The sequence below is a fragment of the Triturus cristatus genome, chromosome 3_1, assembly GCF_964204655.1.
Source record: "Triturus cristatus chromosome 3_1, aTriCri1.1, whole genome shotgun sequence".
In the NCBI taxonomy this organism is placed as follows: Eukaryota; Metazoa; Chordata; class Amphibia; order Caudata; family Salamandridae; genus Triturus; species Triturus cristatus.
The window spans coordinates 501310114-501332276 of record NC_140583.1 but is presented as its reverse complement, the minus strand read 5'-3'; the positions used below and the strand labels follow the sequence as shown (position 1 = coordinate 501332276).

The window sequence follows — 22163 nt, the reverse complement described above, 5'->3', positions numbered from 1 at the left end:
GCTGCAGCAGAACACGACAACTAAAATTGATGGGCTGAGCAAAAAACAAGCACTGCATTGCATTGTACAATACTGAGATCATGATATAGCAACTCAATGCAACGAAGCACACCAGGCAAACCTACACCATGCACTTGTGCAACCAAAAGAGTTTCAAAGCTATACATATAGCACCATGTTCTTTTGCAAGACCACAGTGCACAACAGTACTTTACAACACATGTAACACAACATACAAGTCGCAACAACAAATTTCAGCATTTAGTACCACCAACACAACTGAATATACTTAATTCACTGACAAAGCATTATCATGAAACCAACACAGTCCTAAATGACTTTAAAGATGGCAACATATTGCTCTCCAACAGCAAGATTTAACTAGTCAAAATAACCAAATGGTAAAAAAACGAATAGAGAACCAGCACCATTAAGAGGGTATTAGTTTACTCACCTTAACACACTATACATTCCCCCTGTACATATACTAATCATAACACCCTTCCATATTCCATTTTGAACACTTGCCTCAAAAAGTCTCCTCAATAGGATGATACGGTTAACTGGCATCTCTTTCCCTCCAAGATTAAAAAACAAACATTCACGTCCTACGTTCCTTCTCACTACACTTGGACATCAACACAACCCACAAGCTCACTCAATGCACAGGGTGGACTCACATGGCACAGACTCAGCCAACATGAAAGTAGCTTTTTAGTAGTTAACAACTATACTGAAGCAGATCGCTACCAGACACGTACCTTATACAATACACTACCACTAAGCTACACTGCGGAACACGCTCCCCAACACACAACTCTTTCACAACCTACGTTTCCAAACCAGAAACTTGCTGTATAAAATCCAGAGCAATATGTAAATGCATGATACAGTACACAGTGCAAAGAGACCATACCAATGACAGATGTGCACTACAGAAATAGCATGTAACTGTAGCAAAGCAAAACTTTATGATGGATATCTGTGCAGTAAAGAAGCCCTATGCGACTTTGTTAAATTCATAAATTATCCTGTTGCTATAAGTCTGGACATTAGCTCCAAATTAACTTGACATTAAGGATAATCCATCCGAGCCAAACATATAACAAGGAACATAAAATATAAGGATTTTGTACAGGTTTCATCCAGAGCTAGCAACTTACACATTCCTTAAATGCACCAATGAACAGATCTTGAGGAAACCACAAAGTTGACTTGACACACTAAACTAGTCACGAAATAGACAACAAACTATTGAGGTTTTGCAACAAACTATGGCAAAAAATGAACGTACAAGTTACTTACCTTCGGTAACGATGTATCTGGTAGAGACGATTCTAGCCACAGATTCCTTAACATAGAATTATCCCCAGGCGTGAGACTGGACCCGGAAAACTTTCTTTGCCCCAGCATCTCTGCGCGACGGGGGTCGATACCACGCGACTCCGCCCTGATGTCGTCCACGGGCGTGACGTCAGCGAGGTCACATAAGCCCCACATCGGCGCGCAGAAATCGGTTTTCTTCGGAGATCTTTTCCGCACCACAACGCGGAGCTATCACAAACAAAACTGTGAAGAGTATGGGAACAGTGTGCAAAAAACCAGTGAAACAGAAAAGAGAGAAACGAAAGGTGAAGAACAGCACCAGTTGGAAAAGTGCCAAGCACCAAAGCACAATAGACCATAGCGGTGAAAGCCATAGCAGCGAAAGAGCAGCGCACCGCTCTGAGGAACACCGTTGCAAGCCAAGGCGACATCCTCCCAGGAGGCAGACGCCTGCGAAAAAGTGCACAGCAGAAGAGAGAGAGAGAGCGAGAGAAAGATTGCAACCACCGTCCACAACAGTGAAGGGTAACAAGCCCGGAACAAAGGAGGAACAGCAATCCACCCCCAGACGACACCACCAAGGAGGGCCTTATCCCCTGAAAGGAGCGAAAAGGCCGAGGTACAGGCAAAAAATAAAACAACTCAGAGGACTGCATAAGAAGCAGAACCCCAAGCAAGTAAAACGAAGAAGAGTAAAAGCAGGCCCCTACACCGAAGAAAAGGCAGGGTGGAGGGATGCAAAAGCACACATGAACCAACCGACCATGTATCATAAGGGAAGGGGTGGAACAATCAAGCAGTACCAAGTATCCTGTCCGAGCAGAGCGAAGCGGACACCCACAGGAGACCAGCCACCCGGAGGGAGGCGAGTCCAGAAAACCACAGGAAAAGTCCTCGCAGAACGGGGAGGAAGGGCGGGCCATGAAGGAATCTGCGGCTAGAATCGTCTCTACCAGATACATCGTTACTGAAGGTAAGTAATTTGTACATCTGATAGAGACTACTAGCCACAGATTCCTTAACGTAGAATAGATACCCAAGCCATACCCAAAGGGGAGGAGGGCCTGCGAGAGAACCTCCCCAGTAGGAAGAAACACAGGGCCCCAGCAAGGCGAAGGGAAACCAGGAGACCCCAAGCCAATGCAAGGTACAATGGCCACAAACCCTCGTAGGGACAGACAGCCGCAGAGGAGCACCCAGGAGGATAGAACAACCCCAACTCCAGGGAGAAGAGGCAGAACCGGATTCAGTCTGCCGTAGGAAAACACAGCGACAGAGGACAGCCGAACAGGCATGAGTCGCAAGGAAGCAGGCAAGGCAGGAACAGCTCCACAGTCAAGGAACGCAGGCATAAGAAGAAAGGCACAGGTGCGCAAAGCCCCAGCAGAACAAGAGGCAGGGGCACAAGGTAGCACAACAAGGGCCACGGCGGTGGGCCAGCACAAGCAGGCATGCACGGCCAACATCAGACAGCACCATGGAGCAGCGCACCCAGAACACGCCAGGCGCAAGCCGAGGGCAGAGGCCAGGAAAGGCAGAACAAGCCCCCAAAGGAGGGTCATACATTAGACACACAATGACCCATGAAGAGAAATAGAACCAGCCATAAGAGAAAAAGGGGAAGACAAGGAGGACGGACCAGCCCGTCAACCAGAACACAGGAAAGCCAGGAAAAACCCAGCCCCCCTGGAACACCAGACAGAGGACCAGGCCGAACCGCCAGAGAGGAAGGCGGAAACGCCACGACACCATAGACAGCATGTCAAACGGTTAAGCGATGAAGTGAACACCGAGAACGATGGAACCAGGAGCAGCGCCAGCCGTGCCCGGACATGAGACCGCACCAGCGGTATACAGTGATGCCAAGAAGGCAGGGAACCCGAAAAAGGGGCAACTATACCTCCCCAGCGCAAAAGAGAGCTATGCAATAGCTACAAGTACCCCACATAGGGTATGATACGTCCCACTAAAACATGGAAACACCTCTTAGGGAAAAACCCGCAGCAGAGGACCAGAACATACAGGTAGGGTATGATACGGCCCAAGAAAACATGGGAACACCTCTTAGGGAAATAATCCCTCAGCAGAGGACAGAACAAAAACGACATGCAGATAGAACCACAGACGGCTTGACAATCAGCCAATCAAAAAACACACCGAAGGCCCAACCGGAAGACACATATGGGTGGACCACAACCAAAGAACCACAAAACGCAAAGGGGCTGTACCAGCAGCCAACAGCACAAAGGGGTAAACTTAAGGACCCAAAGTCAAGTTACGGAGGGGGAGGAGGAGGGCGGAGCCCCGCAATGAGCCGCTGAATGGCAGCATCCGCATGGGTGTTAAACAAAAGCACGCCGTGAAAGGGCACATCAACGAGACGCTCCCTCACATTCTCAGGGAAAACACTATCCCTCAGCCAAGCATGGCGACGGAGAGCTACAGAACTCGCCATAGTGTGGCCGAGAGCATCAGAAACATCCAGGGCCGAACGAAGAATAAACGCGGCCAGCTCCCGGCCATCCATCACATGGCGTCACAGATCAGCATGAACACCTCCTGGAGAGGCAGAAGACAGAAGGGACTCCACGGAATCCCACAAGCTGAAAGTAGCCCTGGCCAACACACAAAGCGTGTTGAGCGCTCGCAAAGCAGCACTAGAAGAGGCGAAGAGGTTCCGCCCCCAGGAATCTAACCAGCGGGCCTCTCGTGACAGTGGAAACACCAACGGTAAAGAAGGAAAAGCACTCTGCAGAAGAGGGCCCTGAGTAGAAGGGTGTAAAGAAAGGCAGACTGGGTCGTGCGGAGCAGGATGGTGGAGGAGCGGCTGAGGCACCGGATTCCCCGTGGCAGGATGCCCCCAGTCCCACAAAAGAGAACTATGGAGCGAAGCCTCAAAGGGAAGAAGCAGCTCCGGTCCACCAGAGCCCTGATGGAGAACCTCCCGCAAATGGTCCGTAGGAAACGGGGTAGCAGGGTCGCCCATGTGCAAAATGCCAGCAGCCTTGGAAATGGCCCTGGCAAAGGCCGTACATGCCTCCGTAGGGCCTCGCAGGGGGAGGGCAATTCCTCCGTGGGCGACGGCTGTAAACTAAGCCGGCCATCCCCGAATCCAGCTGGAGGAAGATATGGCCAGCCTCGGAATGGTGGAAGATTGACAGACGAATGGGGGACCTGAGGTACTTCTGGGGATGGCTGTGGTCGCGGGGACGGCGAGGAGCCCTCCTTGGAAGACGCCGGGGAAAAAGCCACGACACGGCGGCCCGTCTCTGGGGAAGAAGGAACAAACAGTTGACGAACCTCCGGAGAGGAGGGGGACTCTGGAGACGAGCGGACGACCCGACACCGGCACGGTGCCGTGGAGTCCGCCACAGGCGCCGGCAGGAGTTCGACCGGTGCCGGAGGGCACGCCGGGGCAACCTCGTCCATTACTTGCACCCCAGGAAAATGGAGAGGGCCGGCTCCGGGGCAGCGAAAGAACGACGCCAAAAAGGCACCGACTCGACCGTCGACGAAGCAGCTGCCTGCGCGGAGAAACGAGAGGGACCCGGGGACACGCCCCGGTCCCTAGCCAGCACCCTCGGCTCCGCCAGGGTCGACAGCCATTGGCGCCTGAGCGGCATCAGCTCAGCTTCTGGCAAGGCCGCCACCTGCCCAGAAGACCGAGGAGGACTCGGGGGGGGGGGGGGCCGCGAGTCCCGCCGACCTCCCATGACACCACAGGGACCCCCCTCGGTTTGCAGCGAGGCAGAGGCGCCATGGACCGAAGAGGGGAACCCCGTAGGGCCGCACCCCCACGTCACCACACCTCCAGAGCCTGACGCCGAACCCGTCGTCGCTAGGGCCGGAGCCACCGGCGACGCCACGGAAGGCCCCGCACATGGCAAGGAATCCGCGGGCGTCTCAGGAGAAGGAGGGGCCAAGGAAGCCTGCAGAGCCGCAGCATAGGCCTCCATTTGGGCCCTAGTCGCCCCAGCGCCAGGAAACGGCGGGTAGGGTGGTGACGAATGAGGCTGCATGTCCCACAGAGAACCTGCGCCCTCCGCAGAGTGGGGACCAGGCCTTGGAGACAAGCTAAAAGACTTACCGATGGGCGAGCGACGCCCAAGCAGGCTCGGTGACGGGCGATGCCGAAAACGGAAGCGGCGATTCATGGACCCCTCCGCGGGGACGGACACGGGGATGACCCAGACCTGGACAACCGGGCTGGGACGAGCTTCATCCGACGCTCCCGCCAGGACTTAGGCTTCAGATGCTGGCAAGGGTCGCAGTCCATGGAATCATGGTGCTCGCCCAAACACCACATACAAATCGGATGAGGTTCCGTCACCAACATCTGACGCACGCAAGAAGAGCACGCTTTAAAGCCCGAAGGCATTCGCACACTGTCCCCCCACGCAAAAGCAAGGAAAAAAGGCCTGAAAACAGGACTGGGACGGGGGCGTGGCTTGGCAGCCAGACATGGCAGACGTGTGCTGAGTGAGCTCCGTCCAGCCCACCGATAATCCTACCATTATCCTTCTTCCCCCGCATACAGTGTCCCTCAGCAGTGGAAAATATTTGGCAGCAGCTCCCCGAAGTTTGCCCCGAGGATCGTCCGGAGGTCTGCGGTGCCTGGACGGAGTCGGGGGCGCGGTGCCCGGGAACGGCCTGGCAGGAAGACGAGGAGCCGGGGCGCTGTCGTGGGAGCAGCCGGCGCCGGCCCATCGCCGCACGACACGGTGGTGTCGCCCAGCCAACGGTGGAGGTCCGGGCGAGCCGGAGCGGGCGCCAGGGGTGGCCCTGGGACGTAGCAGCAGCCCGGGGGCACGGACGTCGGCGAGGTCTCGGCGGCCAGCTCGGGCCGCGCGGGTAAGGAGCGGGCGGGGAGCTGGATCTGGGCCCTGTGATGGCGTGGGTGGCAGGCTCTGCGGGCGCTGGTCGCCTTGGCTGGCGGGTCCAGGTTTGAGGCGGCGCTCCCCCCCCCCCCCCTGGTGGACATCCCCTCTCTTGACTGGGGGACCGGCGGAGCAGTCGGCCCGCGGGGGTGGGACGCCGCGTGAGCGACATTGGGTCCTGCTGTGCGAGCCTTGAGGTGTGGGGACCCCCCGTCTATCTTTCCCCCCCCCCCTCGGACCACTCAGCAGTGGGGGGGGGGGGGGGGGGCGGTGCAATCGGCCCGCGGGGGGAGAGGTGGGTGCTTTCTTCCGCGACTTGGGGTGGAGTGGGGGCTGACGTGCCCACCACACCGGCGGTCGGGCAGACCGCGGAGACTCGCCCGCAGCTTTGGTGACGCCCTGGGCCTTCCGGCGACTGGGTAGGGGATCGGCGGCCAGGCGGGCCGCGGGGGCAGAGATCGTTTCCCCCCCCGCCCCCCTCTGAAGCACTGGGAGATACGGGTGGCTCTGGACGGCGGCCTAGAGTGGACATTGAGCGGCCCGTGGGCCCTGTGGTTTGCACGTCAACGAGGGTCCTCTTACTTGCTGGAGGGGAGTGGTGGGGACTTCGGCTGGGCTCCAGCGATGCGTATGCGCCATATGGCGGACATATTGGCAAGCCCCCCCACTATGATCGCAGACGCCGAGTACTGGTAGTGGTGCCATAACCATATTGCGGTGGGGGGCTGCCGGAGTGGAGGAGCCCTCGGAGAGCGGTAGGATAGGTGGGAGCGGACGTGCTTACGGTGCGGCTCCCTTTCGGCAGCGCAGTCGGGTTGCAGGAGCGCGTGGTGTCCGCGACTGGGCTCAGTCTGACCTATCCTGGAGCGGCGTGGGGTCGCGAGCGCCGCCATGACGAGAGACAAAGGAGGGAGTGGATCGAGCAAGCAGGGGCCCATAGACAAATTCACGGGAGCGAGGGCGTCCGGGGGATTGGCTGGGGCCGTCCCAGACAATGCGGCCCTCCTGGCGGCCATCACAGTCCAGGACTGGACGCGAAGATAGGGGCGGTTGGTGCAGACGTTAAGTTGTTACGGCAAGACCTGCGCTCGGCGGTGACCCGCATCACGGAGGCTGAATCCCGGATCTCCGGGGTGGAAAACGACGTTACTACATTGAAGCAGAGGGTCGCTAAACTGGAAACTGTTCAGAAGGGGCTAGCACTTCGCGTGGAGGATGCGGAAGGGCGGGCACGACGCAACAACCTCCGCTTTGTTGGTTTTCCCGAGGGCAGCGAGGCGGGCGGCACAGAACGCTTTTTGACACAGTGGCTTGAGAGCTGGCTTCCCCCTGAGGCCATGTCCCGATGCTTTGTGGTGGAGAGGGCCCACAGAGCGCTAGTGCAGAAGCCACCGGTGGGGGCTCACCCGCGGCCCATCATAGCCAAGTTCTTGAACTACCTGGACCGGGACGCTATCTGAAACACGCTAGGGCAAAGGACTCCCTGCACTACAACAATGCTCGCATCCTTACATTCCCAGACTACACGAGGCTGGTACAGCAGCAGCGCCAATCATTCACCGCGGCGAAGGCCCGCCTGCGGGAACCAAACTTCCATATGCCCTGCTGTATCCGGCGCGCCTCCGGGTGGTGTTCCGCTCCCGCACCCATTTCTTTGACACCCCAGAGGAAGTGTTTCGATGGACAGACGAGACGGTGAGGGTGAGGCCTCATTCCCCGCCGGGTGGGGAGTCTGACTTGTCATCGAGCGGGAAGGCGAGGAGGGGCCCTCAGGGGCTGCATCAGAAACGCAACAGGCGATCTAGGTCCCGGAGGCGCTCCCGATCCGGTGGTGCCGTTTCCCGGGGGGATCCGTTACCGGGAAGCCAGGCTCCTGAGCCCTAATATAGCAGGTGGATGGGGAGCTGTGGAGCTGCGGTGACTGTCTGCATGCGGCGAGGCATGCTATGGGTGGGTCTCCCAGTCACGACTATGGGGATGGGGGACTTCCATTATGGATATGGGCTGTGAGTTGGGGATCCATTGGTCGGGGCGGGCTACATTCCACTGTTGGGGATGGGGTCTGGTTTCGCCGTGACAGATACTTCATGGTTCTTTGAGGTATGGGGTGGGGGGTTTGTTGGGGAGGGGATGTTTTAGTTTTCAAATTGCACTTCCGGTAGATGCTAGCACCCTACCATTGCATTGTCGCGCTTCCCAATCCGCTGGGCTGAGGTCCATGTTCTACCACGACAGGCATGCCACAGGATAGTCACCTACAGCCGGGAAATCTCCGGATTATTAGCTGGAATGTAAGGGGGGCCCTGGATAAAATCAAGCGTGGGGCGCTACTTTACCAGGCGAAAAGGGCGGGGGCGGATGTTGTGCTGCTCCAGGAAACGCATCTCCTAGGAACGAAGGCTCTCTGCTTGCAGAGGTATGGTTTTCGGCATGTCTTCCATGCAGGCTTCACACGGGGCTCGAGAGGGGTGGCGATCCTAATACACCGTAGGGTACCATATACGCACATACGACAGTGGGGCGATCCGCAAGGGCGGTATCTGTTTATCAGGGGCAGTATTGGGGAGGATCACCTAACCCTGGGTAGTGTCTATGCGCCCCCTCCGTTGCAGTGGAACCTGGTTGAGAGGCTGCTCACCTTGCGAGCGGACTTGCCGGATGGATTATCTGTAGTGGGTGGGGACTGGAACGATGTGATGGACATGGCCAAAGACAGATCTCGAACAGGGGGTGACCCCGGGACTGGCGCCCCCACGAAACTACGCTCGCTGGTCATGGGTATGGACTGGATAGACGTGTGGAGGCGAAAACATGGGGATCAGCGGGGCTATACTTACCTCTCGGCGGTGCACCACTCGCTGTCCCGGATCGACTACCTCTTTGTCCCTCGGGCGGAGGTGGATAGGGTGGTGGCGGCGGAGATATTGCCTCGTGGCCTGTCGGATCATTCCCCGATATCCGTTGAGATATGTATCGGTAGGGATAGGCCACAGTTTCGCTGGCGATTATCCACATGGAACCTGCAAAATGCAGAATATGGGGCCCACATGGGCGAGGCACTTGCTCGGTATTTGTTGGACAATGAGGGGTCGGTCGCTAGTGCAGTGAGCCTGTGGGAGGCTATGAAGCCCTATTAATAAATTAATAATAAACACTATAACAACCCGGGTCTCAAGCTGAGTCAAAAATAACTGTCAGGCGAAAGTATTCCTATCTCTAATCCGACGTCTCTTTAAGAGAGTACCCTTCTAAGACAGGACCCATCAATCACTTAAGGTGGTGAGTTTGTCATCATTTGGGTCTTGTGCATCTCAATATGACGAACCAGATCTTGGAATAGCGATCTGGTAGAGTACAGAGAAAATGCAACCAAAGAGGGTTATTGTCAGATCTCAAAGAGATTTCGTCAAAAGACGACGTTATACCCATAGATTAGTGAAGGGGATTTAGGGCAAGGTCAACGCCGCTCCAGAGGAAAGAGAAGAACGACTCAATCCAATGTCCACTGGAGTCCCCCATCGTCTCGGACACGGAGCAATCAGAAGGACCTGTCATTACCAGGCCCAAGCAACGCGACAGCCTGATTGTCAATCTAAGTAAACGAACACTCACCAAAGACGAGGCCATGGTCCTAGAAAAAGGACTTGGATATGTCCCTACATACAGAGGAGATCTTTTTCAGACTAGACAAGAACTCGCTGGGTTTTTTAGGAAAGTCAGACTACGTGCTTTCTTTAAAGATAAACCACATGAAAGTGATCAGGAGGACACAACGAATACTGGTTTACGTCCCAAATCAACATTTACTCCACCCACTCATGTGGTTCCACCGGAAGTACTCACTTTTGAGAGGGCGGTCCTAAGAGATGCCGAAACCCTTTTTCAGACTGGTAACCGCTCCTTTACCAACTAGTCAAAGAATGAACGTTTTGCTCTTCGATCATTAGCTGACGACAATTCTATTACTATAAAACCTGCTGACAAAGGGGGAGCTACGGTCATCATGGACTCAGAAGCATACAGAGCTGAATGCAAGAGACAACTGAGCAATGAAAGGTTCTACCATCCTATTAAATTGGACCCTACCAAGAGACTTATGGCGACCATTAGAAGTCTGGCAGATGATGCATTAGAACAGGGCTGGATTACCAATCATGAGGCGAAATTTTTGAACACTGCATACCCAGTCCCCCCATATTTCTATGTATTACCCAAAATACATAAGGGGGTCTCTCCCCCTCCAGGGAGACCGATAATTTCAGGGATAGGGTCTCTCCTTGAACCACTATCTACCTTTGTAGATTTTTTTCTGAAGCCTCTTGTGAGAACTAGGCCTTCCTACGTCGAGGACACCAAAGACTTGTTACGCATCCTAGATGGGATGCCTTTTGACATCACACAGGATTTCCTGGTAAGCTTTGACGTTGAGTCATTGTATACCTGTATTCCGCAAAATGAGACACTGTCTGTCGTGAGAACGCTTCTGGAAGGAGTGGATTTGGAGAGTCCGACACCAGTGGATTTCATCATGTCATGTGCTACCATAGCCATGAAGGAGAACTTTTTCAAATTTGAGGATGAACTATTTTTACAAATCTCCGGTACATCCATGGGGAGCATTTTTGCTCCTTCTCTAGCGAATCTGTATGTTCATCAAATCGAGCAGACTGAGATCCTCTCAATAACTAATCCGTTTCTAGGTCATATTTTGACCTGGAAACTGTATATAGATGACATCTTGGTCATATGGAGAGGCACTACTGACACGATCAAGAATTTTCATTCCTGGCTGAACAGCAGGAATGAATTCCTAAAATTCACCTGTGAATTCTCTCAAGAAAGCTTACCCTTTTTGGATCTACTGATTGGCTCCAAGGATGGAATACTAAATACAGAACTGTACAAGAAACCGATGGCACGTAACTCTCTTTTACATTTTCAGAGCTTTCATCCTAGGGCTCTTAGGGAGAACCTGCCATTCGGACAATTTCTTCGTATACGCCGTAATTGTTCCGATATTTCTAAATACCGAGAACATGCTTTCCACCTCTCTACACAACTTCTGGAGAGACAGTATCCCAAGAGAACCATTAAAACATCTATGAAAAGGGCTGCGAATAATCATAGGGAAGCTCTCCTGGAGAAGAAGATTCACAATCCTGTTGATGAAGAAAAGAGACTCACATGTGTCAATACTTTCTGCAGTTACTCCAATGCACTAAAGAAGAGTATTCTGAAGAATTGGAAAGTGCTTAAAATTGAAGGTAGTGTTTTGCCTCCTCCTCTATTTGCTTTCAAGAGGAGTTCTAACATAAAAGACCAAATAGTGCATACGCGCCCCAGAGTAATAAAAAACCTTGCCAAAACCACATTATGGGGCTTACCTCCGGTCATTGGCCATTTTCCCTGCGGGACATGCTCAGCATGCCCTCAAACTTTACATACAACAGAGATAGATATTGGCACAACTAGACCTTGGGTCTTGAGCAAACACACCGATTGTAACAGCGAAAGGGTGATCTATCTGATAAAATGCCCCTGTGACAAAAACTATGTGGGCATGACATCTCGTAAGATCAAGCTGAGGATCTCAGAACACAAAAGCACCATACGGTGTAAGAAAAGTGCGACTAAACTCACTAATCACTTCATAACAGCAGGCCACAAAGAAAATGACTTACAGTGGGTAATTCTAGAGCAACCTTACATTCCCCCACACGTAACAGATATCCAACGGTTTCTGCTACGCAGAGAAAAAAGATGGGTACACCGGTTACATTCTGACACAATGGGGCTGAATGATGATATTCCTTGGCTGTTGTTATAAGATAATGATACTACAGCTCTTGGTTCGATTGTTTTTCAAACAGAAAGAACTTTGTACCACTGACCTTATTGCACTTTACAATTATTATTTCTATCATAGAAATAGCGCATATAAGGTCGTGTCTTGCTCCAATAATGATATGTTTAATTGTACTCTTTCTTTAAACATAAAGGCTCTCATGGATTAGTTGGCTAGTGGCTATATACCGCACATGTGCGCAGTAACCAGGTGTGTTTGCATTAGTATCTATCTGCCTCCTTATGTATACTATACTCTATAACGGAACAGGCAGTGTCCTTGAATATTTTAACACCCGTAGCTATTCTACTCTCTGCCTGCTTTATTCAGATTATTGCTAGCATAGAGACAGTGTACGTTTGTTTTCTCTAGTCTTCTCTCTTTGAGAGATGCGTTGAGACTTCACTTTTGGTGCAAGCATGAAGGCTTGCATACGGTTGTCGGTTAATGGCTGGATGCCGCACATGCGCATAAGAACGAGGCGCTCCTGTATGTGTGTCGTTCCCTCTACACATGCGCATTGAACTTGAAAACGGGACAGGCATTGACCTAGCCCCCTCTGATTATCTCTACACCTGGAGCCACTTTGACTTTTGCTGATTATAAAGAGAGCGAAGACCCCACCGTCGACACCTCCGGTATTTACTCAAAGACCGCCCCGGGGTACCGACGGAGAGGTAGGGGTCACAGTGTTTGTCGTATTTTTCCCTGTTCTTCCCAGTCTGTTCCAGGCAGGCTTCACAACAAGAATAGGGATGTCTCTTTCTCTGCCATCGTTAGCTCTTTTACTTTTACTTTTCCTAATGTTTGGAGGCTTACTTTGATTTTAACCAATGGGTACTTATAAATGAGATACTCCCCTTTTGACAGTGAGTCTACCTCTTTACACGCTGTGTTTTCCTTTTTTACATTCACTGACAGCTAGCGATTGCTTTCCAAACTAAGTAAAACCGTATCTTTAGACTACCACTGAGCTATGATAAAGCTAATGCTCAGACCATGACCATTTTGCCGTTCGTTTGTTCACAGTGCATGGGCTAGTTTTCCTTTGTTTCTAGCTATGCTTAATGAGGAGGCAATATTCAGGTATGACAACCAGCGACCTGTATTTTCTCTTCATTTTTTAACCAGAGCGGGGCCCCTTTCCCTGAGTCAGGACCAGGTTGAGGTGAGGGCAACACCCAATTTATATGGGTAAGTGCATTTTGATTTATTAATTAAATGCTTAACAGCATCACCATATGCGTTTTTTAGTGTCATTGATGAGTGATGACCTATTGCTTTGTCTTTTCTATACACCAGGTTGCTTGTATTTCTCAAACCACTTTTTTTGTCCCTAGGTACCCGGTTTCGATATCGCTTGAATTGACCGGTGCGGTAGGATTATTTTATTCACCCAAATTTTTTTTTCAATTTCTTTGTCACATTTTGTCACTGAACCACAGCAGTATTAAAGGTCCTGAAGAAAGCCCCGATACTTTTTTGATCAGATATGGGCAGAAACATGTCGACCACATTGCTATGGACATTAGCATAATGACAACTTATTTGTGCTAGATTGCCATATTGCTTTTTAAACATGACAGGGGCACTCTACCGAATAAAGAACATTTGAGTGCTTCTAGACATTTTTACTTACACTCTTATTATTTAGTACTGCTGACCTTAGGATCCCCTTCACTAATCTATGGGTATAACGTCGTCTTTTGACGAAATCTCTTTGAGATCTGACAATAACCCTCTTTGGTTGCATTTTCTCTGTACGCTACCAGATCGCTATTCCAAGATCTGGTTCGTCATATTGAGATGCACAAGACCCAAATGATGACAAACTCACCACCTTAAGTGATTGATGGGTCCTGTCTTAGAAGGGTACTCTCTTAAAGAGACGTCGGATTAGAGATAGGAATACTTTCGCCTGACAGTTATTTTTGACTCAGCTTGAGACCCGGGTTGTTATAGTGTTTATTATATTGAGTATTAGGGGAAACACAACCTGCAGGTCTATAAAAAGTGATTTTCCCCCACATTGATTTGTGTTACCAGGCTATGAAGCCCACCTTACGGGGAGTTGACATATCTTGGTGTGCGGCGGCCCGAAGAAAGCGTAGGGAGGCACTGGTTCAGGCAGAGGCGACAGTGGAGGAAGTCGAGCGTCGGTGCCGTCGGGACGGGAGGGAGCGAAATGTGCGGCAATTGTTGTATGCGCAGCAGACATCGGCTGCCCTGTTGCTTGACGAGGCGAGGCAAATCTGGCTGGCGACGCGCAGCCGAGTGTATCAATGGGGGGACAAGTCTAGCAAAATGTTGCACCGTCTCTGTCAGGGCACCTTCCAGGCCCAGGAATTGCCAGGCATTCGGGACTCGGCAGGACGGCCGATTACAGATCCCCCGGCTTTGGCCGCAATCTTTGCTGCCTACTTTGCGGGCCTATACGCCCCGCGGGAATGCTTACCAGGTGCCACTATAGATAAGTTTCTCGCGGACCTACCTCTAATTGGGGTGTCCGACGAGGTGAGGGACCAGTTGGAGGCCCCCTTGACCGATGAGGAGCTGGGGGTGGCGCTGGGGGAGCTCAACCCGGGCAAGGCCCCGGGACCCAACGGGTTTCCCTGCGAATTCTTCCGCCGGTATCGCACGCAAGTGGTCGAGGAGGCCAGAGATAGGGGGGCGCTCCCGGCAGACTGGAGACATGCGGAAATTGTGGTTTTCCATAAGCCGGGCCGACCCCCGGACCAACACGCCTCCTATCCCTTTTAAATGTGGAGGCCAAAATGTTGGCGAAAGCATTGGTGAACCGTCTCGTGCCACATATCACCACCTTAGTGCATCCGGACCAGGCGGGATTCATGCCTCAACGGGCAACCAGACATAACATACGGAGGGCGCAGGTGGCAGTGGCGGCCATACAAAAGATGGGACAGCCGGCGGCCTTGCTACTGGCGGACATGGATAGAGCGTTTGACTCCCTCAGCTGGGTTTATCTCTTCGCATTGCTCCGCAGACTTAATCTGGGTCCCCGGTTTCTGTCTTACATAACGCTCCTGTACACGGACCTCACGGCGGCGGTGCGAGTAGCGGGGGCGACCTCTCCTACTTTCTCCTTGGGACGCAGAACGAGGCAGGGATGCCCTTTGTCCCCATATCTTTTCGCTCTTGCTATGGAGCCGCTAGCTAGGTGGATACGCATAGACGCGCAGGTTCGGGGGTTTGAATGGGCCACGGGCCTGTCCGATCGGATTGCGCTATATGCAGACGATGTTCTCCTTTTTCTTACGGATGTGGACAGGACTGGGCCACGGCTCCTGCGTATTATGCAGGTTTTCGGGGAAAACGTCAGGCTTGTACATGAACCCTCGCAAGTCCACCTTGTGGGCGCTGGGTGAGCGCACGAAAATGGGGGCGTGGGCCTCTTCAGTTCAGTTGGCGGTGGGGGGACTGAAATATTTGGGGGTGTTCTTGACGGATGTACCAGCGGTCTCCTGGGAGCGGAACGTGGCCCCGGTATGGGAGCGCGTCCGCTCCGATATTAAAATCTGGTCTCGTATGCCCTTGACTTTGTATGGGCAATCGGCAATATTTAAAATGGTGGCGCTCCCTCGACTCCTATATCAGCTACAGAACCACCCGTACAAGATTCAGCCCAGTTGGTTCAGACAGGTGAATTCGGTGCTGGGGCAGTTCCTGTGGGAGGGGGGTAGGGTGCGCGTGGCTATACGGACGTGCTTCCTGTCCACCTATTGTGGAGGGCTGGCAACCTCGGATATCCTGTCCTATTATCAAGCATCACATCTTCTAGTCCTTAACGAATGGTGGTACGGGGGCAGGGGAGACCCGGCATATGCGCTGGAACGGCAGCTTATGGGACGCCACACGCTGCATACACTCCTCTACTCGGCGTCCCTGAGGGGTGCGCTGCCCCCGGCCACACAGGTAGTGTTTCAAATCTGGAGGCAGGCCCTGCGCCGTATGGGATGGTGGCAGACCTTGACTCGGGAGACTATTTGTGGCACAATGGGCGTTTACCCCACTTGGCGGCCCTACAAGGTTTTAAGGGATGGGATGACATTGGCATCTCGACGTTGGGAGATGTACTGAGAGGGACGACACTTAAATCTTTCCCTGAGCTACAGAAGGAATTCCATATGCCACGTGAGCAATTTTTTAGGTATCTCCAGCTCAGGCATGCCCTGTCGCCCGCATTGATGGGACTGGCATCGCTTCCTGACTTCAGCCCATTGGAGGCGAAAGTCTTCATGGGGGATCTACCAGTTAAAAAAACATTCCAGGATCTATCAATCCCTTGTTATACACAGCTCCCCCACACTGAGCAAACTTCGGGGGGACTGGGAGGCAGATGTGGGCGCGCTGGAGGAAGAGGATTGGAGGGAGACGCTGGCCGCCCCGCGAGGTGCTGCTATAGCCATGAGGCTCCGGTTGGTTCAGTTTAAATACCTACACCGGGTGTACTTCACGAGAGTGCGGCTGTGGCGGGCGGGGCTGATTGCATCCCCGGAATGCCTGAGGTGTGGTAGGGAAGAGGGCACATTCTTGTACATTATCTGGCAGTGCGCTTCCCTTGAGCGATTCTGGAGGGGAGTGTTGGCGTGCCTCTCGGAAGTATTGGGGTGGGAGCTCCCCCGCTCGCCACAACTGGCTCTTCTCCATGTCATGGAGGATATAGGGGGCAATATATACAAACGTCATCTCTTATTGCTGGGACTCACTCTGGCCAAGCGGGATATTGCCAGGGAGTGGAAGGCGGCACGTGCCACTTCCACGATGAGATGGAAGAACGGCCTGGACTTTTGTATGGGGCTGGAGCGGCCCGTCTTCGAGGCCAGGGGGTGCTCACGCAAACACTTTAAGATCTGGAAACGATGGGCAGATTACCGTGGAATTGGGCTGGAGCCCCCCGTAGAGAGGGAGATCAATCCATAGGGGCAGCTACACACGGACAATGGTGGTCCTGGGGGGGCAGTGCGGGGGTGCGCACACTGCGAGTGGAGAGCGGGATGGACGGAAGGGGGAGAGTAAGGCTAGCAGTAGGAAGTGCGATCTTTGGGGGTGGGGGTGGAGGGGGTTGGGACGGGAGTTGGTGAGTTATTGAATATATAATTGTCTATTGCCTGTATGTACATGTATGAAGGATTTGGCAGATGTCTCTGGGTTACAGGGCTCTGCATTGCGATGGCTACATTGACATAATAAAATTTGTTTTAAAAAAAAAAAACAGGACTGGGACACGATCTGGATCCGCGTTGCACGCGGAAAAGAAGGAAACTGATGTCAACGCGCCAGGGTTGGGCTTATGTGATCTCGCTGATGTCACACCCGCGGACGACGGCAGGGCGGAGTTGCGTGGTACCATACCCTTCCCCACCCCTTCCCCCCCCCACCCCGGTGCGTAGAGATGCTGGGGCAAAGAAAGTTTTCCGGGTCCAGTCTCACGGCTGGGGATAATTCTACGTTAAGGAATCTGCGGCTAGTAGTCTCCATCAGATAGCCTACACAGAGGGTAAAATACACTGGTAAATGAGGCATCAGAGCAAGGGACCCTGGGGGTTACATTTCGCAGGTATTCACCAGAGAAGGTGCATCTATATCTGTGGAATATGAGGACAAACACAGGCAACACATGTATTTAATGGGTTGATAATGCAGCAGTTCGGATAAAAGAAAAGAAAACATTAAATACCTGCGTACTGCAGCCCTCTTCTGGGAGTTAATGTTATCCCACCACTTGGAGAAAAAAGAGATCTCTGACCATATGAACTTCCGCCGTGGATCCTCATGTAGTTTCACCACCATGTTGTTTAAAATATGCTGGGTCTGGTCATAGTAATATTTATCAAATGTCTTTATCCAGCCTAAAATGCAGAACCAAATTAAGAGTTGAATCTCTTACACCAACTACTCACTCCAGAAGAATGCATGTGAATACAAAAACTCAACCGTAGAACAGAAATTGGAGGGCATAGAGATTGGTGGCCAAACATAATACAAACTATTGCTTATTTATGTGGAAAAGGAAAGGCATTATTATGCCAAGATATCGCTTAACATGAAATTTGGCTGGATGAGTCGTGATGAACATGGTTTATCAATTCTCTTCTTTCGATTCAAATGTTTTGTTATTACTTTTTTGTAAAGACAATTATCTAGCTTGGATTATGTCCAAAAAGAAAATGGGGGCCGCATAATAATTGAGGAAATTCTTATATGTTACCATGGTGTCTAACATGGGTCATCAGTGGAAGACCCATTTAGTAGAAGGAGACAGTAATTCCTGGCTGTTCTGTAGCTAACATAACATTATCTAAAGCCAAACACACTTTACACAGCCATATGCAAGACCTAATTTCCACTTACCCAGAGCTCCCACAAAGCTGGGTAATAGGTAGGTATCTACTAAAGCCAATCCTCAGTGTGGCTTCCTCCAACCCTGATTAAGAAACTCGGGGCTGGGGTACATAACCAATATTTTCATCTTTACTGCTTCGCTGTTTCACAAATACCTGAATAGGCTGACCTACAAAGCAGGTATTCAGCTAATTCAAGCAGTGTCCCCTTCAGATTGCATAGAAGACTAGACTGGATGACATTTTACAGTTCTACTTGTAAAGTTCTTGTTCTGTGGTCTTGGTCTCCACTTTTAGGATTCATTTCCTCTCCATCAGGTCTGTTACTCCAAAGAGAATTGTCGATCTACCTGTGGATCTCCTTTCACTCTGCATATACGGGACGATCCTCTGCATTCAACCTCACAACTTTATGGTCCAACATTGCAAGAAAATAAGTCCGATGATCTACTTCAATTCTATAGGTACTAGAATGCAAATTTTGCTTTCCCGAATATCTGTAATTACTTTGATCTAACTGCTAAGGGCTTGCTGTGTACACTTTTGACAGCAGGGGATCAGATTTCACAAAAAACAACTCTTCTTTATCTTTTTTTCTCAACCAGGTGAGAACTTTTTTAATATTCCAATGGCATTGAGCAAACAGTGTCAGGCTGGGCATTTGAGGTGGCATGAGAATAGGAGGAATATAGAGGGTGTCTGGTACTTATGGTTTGCCTGAAATTTCAAAGGGAGGCACACATGCATCCCAGAGGGGCCATCCTCCCAGGTGACTGCAGCCTGAATCTTGCCTGTTGTATCCTGTTTCCCAACGGGGCTTCTTCCTACATTGCTGTGCCTGGGCAGAGTACTGAGATTACAGGCACCAGGAGACACTGCAGCAAGGTGTACCAGGTGTGCCTCATCAGTGCAAACCAGCGCTGATACATTACACCCTGCGGCACGGGACACGTCGGGGCCAAGAGCAGGCACATCTGCAACTGGACGAGTGCCCCGAGGTGATATGGCCCATAAACAAGTATCAAGGGCAAAAGAAAAGCTCCAGGTGGCTCTGCTATCATGTCGCTCTCACCTACAACTAGTATTGACAAACTTTAGCAGGGGGCCGTGGGGATTATCTCCACAGACATCACCTTAACTGAGAGGAGACTGTCATTGGGTGCACACCTCCCTCTGAAGCTTGACGGCACCCCATCTTGTACTTCCACCCATACCGCTACACTAGCTGATCCCCATAAACAGATTGATAGCCAAGTACAAACCAAGAGTTTATCTTGCGCCTCCTCTAATGCTGCAGGGGCGCTCCCCAAGAAATGTCTGAGGTCCACCAGAGTTGCGAAACAGTCTAGACGTCACCCCTGTTTCAAAACAACCTCCAGTTTGGTCAGCCCTCCCCAGCATTTCCTATATTGGAGCATGCCAGCTCATACCTGGAGAGGGCTAAGCCGAATCCATCATGGGTAAAGGATTTAATGGAGGATTGTCTTAGGAAAATTAAAGATATTGTGAGATCGGACCTTTCTCCTATATTGGAGAGGGGATTTATAACATCAAGCAACTGCAGAGTCATGCACGCCAAATTTCTAACTAAGCCCATAAGGGCATCCATGACAATATTTCTAATTGTCTGGCCAGACTGGCCCTAGATGGATCAGCTGCCACCCACCATGTGATTCAGCCAGCCCAGTACATCAATATTCCCAAATTCCCTGGTTGTCAGACTGAAGACGTCTGTCCTTAAAGCACAAGTAAAGCAATACAGGGGAGAGGGGGCTACATTGAATCACAAGGGTGAAAGGGCGGGGAAACCCTCGTCCTAGACAAATGATTATAAATCCTTCCAGAAACACCCTGTGATAGACCTCCCACCTGCATCTTGCCCTTATGTGGCAATCTTAACAGGTGTGCCCCTGGTTGCATGTGGACCAAAGGGAGGGAAAGTAGACCTTACTAACAAATACCTGAATTTGCTGGACCAGCATAGGAACTTTCCATGGCTAATGACAGTTTACTAATACGCAGTGTGGTGCTGGATGAGGCCATGGCTGATGGACTTCCATGGTGAATGCATCGTTATTAATTTCAGGACACCTTCGAGAGTGCCAAAGTCTAATATTCAGCCACCCTAAGGTCCTTAGAAGAGAATCCTCGATCAATTTGTTACCGCTAGGGTATTTCTAAAAACCCAGTCACATTATAGGGTCTTCCAACTGCACATACAAGTCTCACACTCAGCAAGCCATCCAGTAGGTTTCTAATGATCGCGCTAGCCATACAGGCACATTCAGAATTCATATTTCAAATCGATTGGATGCTTTGGAGGGGTGGGGACAGAGTAGCAACGGACTCAGTACTACCAGGGTTGTATCCGTAATGGTTAGTCACCTAACAACAGGACACGGGAGCAGAGGGGCTCTAACTAAAAGGGTAGGCAGTTAGGTCCATAGAGGCATTGCAGACGCAGTGCAGGAGCATCATGGCCTCACGCTGCTTTAGCTAGAGCCCCTTTTTTGAGTCACAGACCATTACTGAGTCTCTGGGGATGGTACAAAATAAATAGCCCATTAAGGAATCTCAAGGCCCAGGAAGCATTGGGAACAGACTAGAAGGGTCTACTTAGTGATTGAAATCAACACTACTGTAGTGCCTACAGGCCAAGGGCCACAGACATCTGTGCATCCACCGTAAGCCTAGCTCAAGTATCCTTTCCTGCAGATAGGGATAAGTTACCCTTATAGGAAGCTATCTCATTTTGGTATAGTATATACAGAGCCATAGTGTGCACAGAGACAAGTGAAACTCCAAAGATAGGCAGAAGTAAAAGTAGATAGCACCTTACTCTCTACTTGTGGTAGTGTGGGCAAGCAGTAAGGCTTTATCAGAGGGTAATGTTAAGCATATGTTGTACACACTTAGGAAGCAGATGATATCACACACTCAAAGACTGAACTCAGACCAATTTGTTTGTATCACAACTATTATGTAATTTTATTTCTTAGAACCAAGCCAAGCCTAGTGCAGGTAAGTGAAATAACACTTTGCAAAATCGTATGCAATGATTTACAGTTGAATGGAGGTTCAAATGCAGTTGGTTGAATTACAGGCAAGTCAATTTTTCGAAATTACTTTTCAATTAATTTACAGATTACTAAGTATGTTAATTTTTGGATTACTTTTCAGATTACTTTTGCTAATCAGTGTGATAAGCCTAGATATCACACTGAGACAAAAAGTAAATAATTCAATTTTAGTACATATGCAGTTTTTCATTGTTCCATACAAACCAACTCCACACTTAATTTTCAAGGAAAAAGCATTCAATGTGAATACATTGAATGCTTTTTCCTTGAAAATGGAGAAAAATGAAGTTAACGGTTTGCATGTAAGTACTCATTTGTGGGAGTTGGAATTCTGGGGTTGGAACAAGGGTTCCCTCAGGGTCAAGGATGCACTCTCAAAGCACCCTCAGCGGCACCAGGGCGGCCGGGTGCAGAGTGCTGAGGCCCAATGTTATCCAATGGGAGGTAGGGGGACTCCGGCTGGTGGCTGCTCACAAGCAGGCCACAAGATTTTGGGAGCAAAGCTCCTGGTGTTAGACTCCGGGCAAAGGGGGATCAGAGTTAGCACACGAGGTGCACCCTCAGGGGCACAGGGGCGGCTGGGTGCAGGGTACTGTTATGGTGTCAGGTGCCCTGTTTTCAATGGGAGCTGCCGGTTTTGGATTTTGGCTGCAGGCTCAGCCCAGGAAGACGT

The 22163-nt window shown here is 51.1% G+C and overlaps 1 protein-coding gene across 6 annotated transcripts in view; it reads right to left on the bottom strand.

The window, feature by feature from the left end:
• Positions 1 to 22163, bottom strand: part of MAN2A2 (mannosidase alpha class 2A member 2) — a 658091-nt gene that overhangs the window by 540659 nt on the left and 95269 nt on the right. For all 6 annotated transcript variants that reach the window (XM_085644368.1, XM_085644371.1, XM_085644369.1 and 3 more), the window contains one exon: positions 17747 to 17918. In XM_085644368.1, coding sequence (XP_085500494.1) covers positions 17747 to 17918 — 172 coding nt within the window. The remainder of the gene's footprint in view (positions 1 to 17746; positions 17919 to 22163) is intronic.